This window comes from Pterocles gutturalis, unplaced genomic scaffold (genome assembly GCF_000699245.1).
Source record: "Pterocles gutturalis isolate BGI_N339 unplaced genomic scaffold, ASM69924v1 scaffold12308, whole genome shotgun sequence".
Taxonomy (NCBI): domain Eukaryota; kingdom Metazoa; phylum Chordata; class Aves; order Pterocliformes; family Pteroclidae; genus Pterocles; species Pterocles gutturalis.
Genome location: NW_010118154.1, coordinates 36 through 8,797, shown reverse-complemented (window position 1 = coordinate 8,797; position 8,762 = coordinate 36). Strand labels below are relative to the sequence as shown.

At 47.6% G+C, this 8,762-nt stretch overlaps 1 protein-coding gene across 1 annotated transcript; it reads right to left on the bottom strand.

The window, feature by feature from the left end:
- Positions 1-489: 489 nt before the first annotated feature.
- CRY2 (cryptochrome circadian clock 2) lies at positions 490-7,699 on the bottom strand (the record flags this gene model as incomplete). The annotated part of the gene is made up of 9 exons (XM_010076092.1): positions 490-818; positions 1,303-1,444; positions 1,978-2,067; positions 2,541-2,743; positions 2,895-3,046; positions 4,101-4,412; positions 4,901-5,041; positions 6,106-6,194; positions 7,515-7,699. Coding segments are annotated over 8 exons (1,312 nt in total), but the record flags the coding sequence as incomplete, so codon positions are not given.
- Positions 7,700-8,762: the final 1,063 nt, after the last annotated feature.

Below are 8,762 nucleotides of genomic sequence, written 5' to 3'. Positions count from 1 at the left end.
TCTCTGAAGAATTCCTCCTTCTCTCAGAGTCCCTTGCCCCCACACATCAAACTGCTCTGAAGCTGCCTGTTCCAGGCAACAGTACTATGGCTCACCTTGCAGCAGGGAGATTCTTCTGCAGGGAAAGTTTTAAGTGCCTTTCAGGTGTACAGGGAAAATTTTAAGTGCCTTTCTAGTGTTCAGATTTGTATCTCCTTGTTCTTGTGCTACAGTTGTCCTTCATTTTGTTTCCATCCCACAAATACCACCTTGATTTACTCAGAAAGCACTTATATCTCCATCAGTCTAGCCTAATGAAAGAAATACTGAAATTTTCCTGCTCTCTTGTAGGATGAGTACTCTATTTTTGACGTTGTAGCAGCTTCCTTCTCAATTCCTACTCTAATCTGAATTAATCAGCGCACCTCACAGCCTAGTACTAGTGATGCGAAAGCCCGTTTACTATTTCTGAGATGCTCAGATGCTGCACCCTACATCAGCGCATCAAGTCACATGCACTGAGCCATTGTCAGAAAAGAAAGATACACCCGGGAGTGAACAAGCTGATAGAAGGCTCTTGCCCCCTTAAGTGTGGGCAGATTTTGAGCATGGCTGAGAAGAGATACATTTGTCTCTCTGGAGACCAGAAAGCCAAATATTCCCAAGCACAAGTAATGCAGTGCCCTTTTGTGGCAGCTATTGGAATTACACATTTATATGAGACTCCAGATTTTCTGTTGCGGATCCCAAGTTCCAGTCCTTCTGTGGCAGCAGTCCCTACTCCTCTGGTCACCTTCTTCAGCACTCTCACTCTTCACTTGCAAGGTGTTTGTCACTGGCTGTAGGAGAAAGCAAAAGACAGAACTTGCCTTGACCTCCCACTCATACTGAAAAATTGGCAGTACATGCGACAAGCTCCTCCCTCCTGGGAGCTGGAGCACTTCAGGCAGATACCTAGACCTGCTTACTCCCCTCTTCCAGCCTGTACTCCCACCGCATGAGCAAACCTGGCTGCAAACCCACTGTGGAAGGAGAAGCAGCCTCACTAGAACAAATCCATGAACAACTGTGCTCTGTGATTGTTCTACTAACAGGGTACTGCTCTCTGCTGGACAACTGAATTAACAGCTTGTCAGGCAAAAGCTCAACAACCAGAGGGCAGACTACTGCCAAATTATAAGGCTATGGAATTACATTTAAGACCCACCTCCCTCCACAACCAAGTCCATTTTGTTCATTAAAATGCAGGGAGCAAGTAAGATTGAATCATGCTAACTGCCAGAACAAGGTAGTTTAGGCCAGATCACACATGGGACTACTCACAATCATGAACTCTTGCCAGGGATCTCTGGAGCAGGGAGATCCGTCACTTTGGCTCGTTTGTATAGTTCTTCAGCACACAGCTCTTCTGCTCCCTCGTGTTTGCGCTTTGGAGAAGCCTGGTCTGCTTGTGTCAGCCTCATCGCTGTAGAGGAAGAAGAGTCATTGCAACGTTTCCCCTGCCTATAGATCTCTTCACAAGTACTCCCTAGCCTAACCTGCTATAGAGCTGGGAGAAAGAAGAATATGCAGTGCACAAGCACAGAGATGTTGCCACAGCCTTCTTGAAAACTTTTGCACAAACTTTGTTAAAAGCAGAATAATTAAGTCTCTCAGAGCAAACACAAAAGTATCCTCTGATGGAGGGCAGCTTAATTATACCTGATCAGCCCTACAGTGATCTGTGCCCTACAGTGATCTGTAGTTCTCCCTTAGCTGGCTGCATACGATCCCACACAGGAAACAGAAGATTCACTTTAATGAACTCCTATCCTTCAGCCCTTTTAGGAATGAAGGCTCACTGGGGACTTCTAAAGAAAGCCTAAAGGAAGGCAATTGTGATCTATGTTTTCCCAGCTCCACATCCTCTTCTTATTAGAAAAGGATCTCTCTCTCCTGCCTGTAGCCTTGAAGTCGACAAGAAACTATCTCAGAAGCACACAAATAGCTCCAGCTCACCTGTACTGGTGCTGCAGCCCTGCCCTGACACCGAGTCTGCGACTGGGCCACTGAGATCTTCCACACATGAAGGGACTGATGCCAGTAAACCTAGAGAGAGGCAAGAGGAACACAGTTAAGAAACAAACAACTCCTGGGGTGGGAGAAGCCTTTGACATGGAAACATCTTAGTAATCACTAACCAGCACATCTATATCCCAAAGCTGGATGAGTTCAGAGCTGTGCTCACCCAGTGCTGGCCGCAGACAGCCACTGTGATCTAACAGCATATTTATTCAGAATGCTCTGCCTAGCTTTTTCCAAAGTGAAGACTGGACAATTGGTGGCATATAAATGGTGCCGTGCCATTACCAGCTCTCAAAACTAACCAAACCCCACTCTTACCTGTCCAAGAGCTCAACGGAGCTCTCCCTGGAAAATGACTGAGCAGCTTTGGCAGGGACTACTTCCTCTTGCACGGCCTGGCCAGAGAGACAAGTGCTCTCTACTTTAAATAATGACCTCTCTTCACAGTATTTTATCTCCTACTAAACACAAAATCTTTCACTATTGTTGGTACTTACAGAGCCCCCTATAGCGCGACAGCTGCTGGTAAATCTGCTTCATGCGTTCAATGTTCAGTCGGCTGGTCTCCGCATGGTTCACCATGGGTTTGGGGTAGTCCACCCCAATGATGCACTTGGCTGCTTTCTGCACAGACTCTGGAGCATTCCATGGTTCGTAGATATATCGTGAGGGGAAGCCCTTTAGTTTGGGCAGATACCTCCTGCAACACAAGTAAAGAGATGCACAAACACCACTTAGAAGTGCAGCAATGCAGCATTCACAATGCACAGAAAGCTCCACACACCCGTCAGCTACTGAAGGACTTACGCTAACACATCAAGCAAGACAGAAGCTCCAGTCACATCACTTACTTAACATAGTCACCACTGGGGTCTGTGCGACGTCCAAAGCCCACAGGGCAGTAACAGTGGAAGAACTGCTGGAAGAATGCACTGCATGAAAGCCACATCCAGCTGCCTGCATTTACACTGAAATCTGCATCCAGTAACAGTTCGTCAAATACCTGCAACAATTAAAGGAAAAGGCAGTGAAACCCTCCCCAGGCAGGACTTTGGGGCAGGACCCAAGATGCTATTTCAAATGGCAGGCACTGAGCTGTGAGAACAGCTCCTAGGAACTAGAGCAGCAGCAAAGAGGCAATCTGCTGTCTGAAGCCAGTTGGCTGGTCAATATATCTCATTTCCTGACGCTTTCATAGCATAGGGAGGCACTGTCTGCTCACGCTGATAAAGTGCTGTCTTATGTCTCGTGCAGCTACAGACTAAATCACTACCCAGTGTTGCAGCAAGCTTTAGGGATTGATCCTAACCTGGCAGGCATAACAAGAGCAAAGCACTAACCCTGGGAAGCAGGCAGATGCTGCACAGAAGAACAAGCACCAAAGCAAGAGGGAAGAACCCTTCTGAAGGTCCCAGAGCACACCACCACCAAGGAATGGACAGGTTTCAGCAGTAACTCACTCGCATCCATGCACAGATGCTGTGCTTTTAGCATCTGACCCTATGACGCACTTTCAGCTATGCTCTGCTTTGTCAGCTTTGTGACAAGATGCCACTGCCTCCGCTTTTTGTGTAGAGCAGTATGTACACTGGATAGGTTCAAGCTGTCTGTCCCTTCAGATGGCCCAAGAGAAAGGTCTTTTACCTCTTTCCTTGAGAGACTCTAGACTCAGATTTCACAGTCATGGAGCGTTCCCTAACCGGCGCACTGATGGATTATACAATGAGGAAAAGGTCCGGTTATAAAGTGACATTGAACTTGCAAAGAAAATAGATGGACTAAGAGAACTCTTAAGAAAAAATTAAAAAGCCCCCAAAACCCCAGTCCATATTTACCAGTGGGTCCCACTAACATTTAGTTATGGTTACTGGAGACTCTTGGTACTGTCAGAGCCTCATGGCAGAAAAAAGTCAGGCTGTTGGCAGGCCAAGAGCCTGCTAGCAAATCCTCTCTTCCATGCAACTTTTATATGCGAAGCAAAAGCCATACCTGTGTGCCCATCCTTGCAGCAAGTTTCCTTACGGCCTCCTGCAAGCCTCTGGAAATGCCAGACTCACCCTGACTCCTGACTCCCAGCTGATCCAGAGGTCGCCCCTGGTCAGGAAGCAGGCCACCGCATGCCTGGCCAGATGGTGGATCCACCCTTCCTGTCTTAGTTGGGTCATGATTGCATCGATCCAAGGGAAGCCTGTCTTGCCCTCTGCCCACTTTGCCAATGCTTCGGGGTTCCTGTCCCAGGGGATTTGGATGCAGATGGGGTTCCCCTCCATACGACCAACCTTGGGTTTGTTTGTGGCTGCTGTTGAGAAAAACCCCCGCCACAGAAGCTGTCCGTACAGAGAGAGGGGGGGTGTGCTGTTCCGCTTTACCTGTAGAGGAGGAAACAAGGGTATTCACAAGCAGGGCAGGACTGGCTTCATACAGCTGAGCTGTAAGGCAGCCATGCATTTATACACAGCTACTGACAACTGCCATAAAAGTGCAGATCCATAAAGGTTCCACATCACCCTTCACCAGAAACCCCAGGTAGTAAAGTCAGCGCTGCTTTTAGCTCACTTAGTAGACCGAGAAGAGACTTGAACAACCCAAAACTAACAGGAAAAATCTCTACACTTCTCACAATGCAGGAGTCCAGGTTGAAGAACCGGGTACTGGCAGATTTAAGGTTTGCTCAAGTGTATACAGGAGAACCACTTTCCCTCACCCAAGAGCCTCTTCTGTAGTAGCAAGAAGCTTAGCCCAACAGCTGAACACAACGGAGGCAACAGTAACTTTTGCAGCTGTTCTGGCACACTGGAAACCAGCATCACACTATGCTCAAAACCAGCCTCCTCTCCACATTAACCTGTTGTCTTACCTTCTTATACAGCTCCCAGAGACGGTAGTAAAACAAGCGACAGGACAAGCAGCCAAATCGCAGGTAGGGACTGAGTCCTGTAGGGCTGGCCAGCAATGAATTGGCATTCATTCTTGGTCTTTCGTAATTTGCAACCCATGCCTAGAGAGAGTCAGGAGAAATGAGCCAAAAAAAACCCAAAATTTGTACAATACTGATAAGGGCAGGACTCTGTGCAGGTGGGGAAGCCGTTCAGGTCTGACAGCAGAATCTCTTCTATATACCTCCAACCACTGCTGGGAGAGATCTCAAGTGGGCAGTCCCAATCCCCACACCCCATTCAAGAAATGTAAAACCTTTGCTCCACGATTTAAACCAGTTAATCATTTTGGCTAAGAAAAGGACTAAGTCTGCTTTGCATGCAGGAGCTAATAACCCTGAGAGCTCCTAGGGACACAAGCTAACACAATTGTTTATATCCAGGTACGTCTATCTCATTTCACATGCTGAACAAGAAAATTAGGGAAATTCAGACCTTTTTGTGGAGCATCACATTGACAGTTTATTCCCCCTTCAGCACAAGAATTTATGCTTTCATCTCTACAACTGCCACCAAGCTACCCAGCATTGAAAAGATACAAACTGGTTAAAATTGAGTCATGCCTCTGCAGCTGGGTCATCTTTCATTACTTTGAAATTGCTTGCCTTGTACACTATAATCAAGAATATGTGCCTCATAGAAAAAAATTGGGTATTTCAGCAAGCGGCTCAAGGAATGCCAGCCAGTGAGACAACATATTAACAGCCTGATGTACATGGGGAAGGCATTCTTTTATGAGCATGTACTCACACTAATACCTCAGCTAAAGACAAAACCAGATGGTGTGCAGTCTGCAGCAGGGACAGAGCAACTTACAGGAGAGTTTCCAAGTTTACACTCCTCTAAAGGAAACTAAGGAGTAGAAACAAGGAAAAGAATCTTATGTGCTTCCTTCGAACAGCAGCATAATTAACATACAGCTCTACTTCTTTGGGCATGAGGAAGCCCAGGAGCTCCCTGCTCCACAAACAAGCCAAGACCACAGGAGTACTCCAACTCTAGATGCCCCTTCCAGAGATGAATGCTGCGGCCACTGCTAGGAAGAGCAGGGAAACACAGCAATGGCCAATGCTCAACATTTGTAATTCGTAAGCACAGTGTGCAGGAATTAAATAACAGGCGTTACCTTTCTTTCCAAGTGTTTATCCAGCCGTGCCAAGGCTTCCGTCTCCCCGCCTTGCCAAACTGCAGGGGCAAGACCATCCGTAGGAAAGCCTGCAGGAAAGAACTTGTTAAGATTTGAAGCCACACCTACACAAAGGGTATAGATGCAATTAAGCATTAATAACAGCAAGACTACATACTGCAGTTGCCTAACATGGCTTACTTGCTACCCTAGTCCTTCTACAGCAGGCAAATCACATGGAACACGAGAAGAGCCTGCTCACGACGTTGCACTACGAGGGCCTTTCCCTGCAATGCTTCAGGCAGCCTTCTGGGGCCTTTTTCCATTGCTCCTACGCCAGCACTCTCTTGTGTGTCAGCACCACCCACAGGGTTCTGCTCCAAAGGCCAGAGCAGCTGGGAAAGGAACGTCTGCTCCACAGCTCTGCCTTACAAAATACTTTGCCATGGACGCCAGTGGCTCACTAAATAGCCTGGCTGCTCCTGGTGAGGCTCCTATTCTTCTGAAAGCTGGTGCTGAGGAAAGCAGTGGATTAGTGCTGAAGAGCTGATGCAAAAGGAGAAGCAATAATGCAGCTGACCTGCACTATTCTGGGCTGACAGAGGAGCCTCCCCTGGCAGCAAGCAAAGCAGTGTAAGGTTGCAGGCAGTCTCACATTAGGCCAGACAATAAAGGAAACAGATCTACCTCAGACAGACTGCAACCCTCAGGATACTCCTGTTGTGAAGCCCTCTGCTTTTACATGACTGCTGAAACTGTGCCTTAAGGTACAAGGTGATACTCCTCTAAAGCTGGTGTTGAGCCTCCAGTCATACACAAGAAGGCAGTTTTCTGCATTAATCGTTTTTCTCCCTTGCATTTAGATTCACGCCTTGCATTCCTCGCTCTCTATTCATGCTCCTTCTCCAACAAAAATACAGGACCATAAGGCATAGCGGGAGGAGTGAAAGAAATTTCTGTAACATCTTTTGTCTTGCTAAGCTCTCAAAGTGGTGCTGCTTGGCAACAAGTGAATGAAATGATCTGAGCCTGGTACAGAGTTAGTACACCTCTTCAGGTCTGTTACACAACGTGTCATAGATGGCAGGAGGAGGAAAGCAGCTGGCGAGGACATGAGACACTGATAGGGTGGTTACATGCTCAGTACAGCAAAGAACATAAGGACAGATGCAGGGCATTGCAGAGCAATGCTAAAGGGGATGCTGTGCATCAACAGTAGTGCGAGGGACAGCAGTGTGTTTTCATGAGGTCCAGCACTCGCTGATACCATTAGGCTGCTTCTAACAGCTAGAGGCAGCCCAGATCAGAGAACACTGGAGTTGTCCTGGGCACACTCTGGCCATCAGAAAGAGCTTCACCAGATCAGTTTCAGCTGGCAGTTAACCCTTGTCTTCACTGTCAACACATACCCAGCTCTTCCAGGGATGGGACCCCGTACACATCGTCGTGGTTCTCCTGGATGTCCACTTTACACATTTCCATCTGCTGGCTTATTACAGTGCTCACTGGCTTCTTTGGCAGCTCCATACGGCTAATGATGGCCTGGAAGCGCTTGTAGGTGAGGGGTGGCTTGTGGCCATTCAGTTCAATAATTCTGGAGACAAAATAAGCAAGGTGAAACAACACAGCCTTGCTACCACAGAAGACACAAGGAAATGACAGCCAAACTGCATCCTGCTATCTGCTGAGGATAATCTTTCGCTTTGGATACATAAATCCTTACAGACCTAGCTTCTACTTGATGCATCCCTCAAAGGGATATTTAAAAAAACAAACAAGCAAGCAAAAACTCAAACCACACTAGAAAACAAATCCCCATGTACTATTTCATCTCCATGAAACAAACAAGCAAGCAAAAACTCAAACCACCCTAGAAAACAAATCCCCATGTACTAATTCATCTCCATGGGAAAACCAACAAAACAGCGCCAACTCAATCAGGCCTAGCATCACATCTCTTTCCCAGAGCTCCCATTAGAACCCTGTACAAGACCTCAACCTGATTACTCCCTGTCTCCCTAAAATGGCAAATCCCAGACCTGCATCTGTTCCCCTGACACCCTGAGATATTCTAGCCTGCTTCTGACCTTACTTCTTCCTCGCCTGACACAGAAAGTCACAGCCAGTTAGTGACCCCTCCTCCACCCATCTCAAATAAGACAAATCCCAGTTTGCTTCACAGCTCTTTCCCCACAATCAGAGAAATCACCATCCTCCCTCATGCCATAGGGCCTCTAGCAGACCTGTCTCATGCTATTAACCTGTGTCAGATCACGCTACAGAAAAGGCAGCCATGGTTCCCCATTCCCCTACTTCACTAAGCATCCACAGCCTGCTAGGGCCACTCAGATCTTATTTTTCTGGGGTCTGAGAGCTTTGAGAAGCCCTCTGGGAAAGCTAAGATGCCATTTTTAACCGTCTGTTCTGCAGGGAGAGGAAGCAGTTAACAGCAAAGCAGACAGCCCAGGGCTGCCAGCATTATATAAAGCGAGGCAGCCAACCCCACAGCTCACACAGGAGCCGCAGCAGCGCAGCCTTCCCCATCTATTACAGTCAACAGCTTATGCAAGGGGCCGGGCTTAGCGCCGAGTGTTCCAGCAGACGCCATGTGCCTTCCCTTCCCCCACAGCCGCACGTGTCGCCAGGAGGAGCGACAT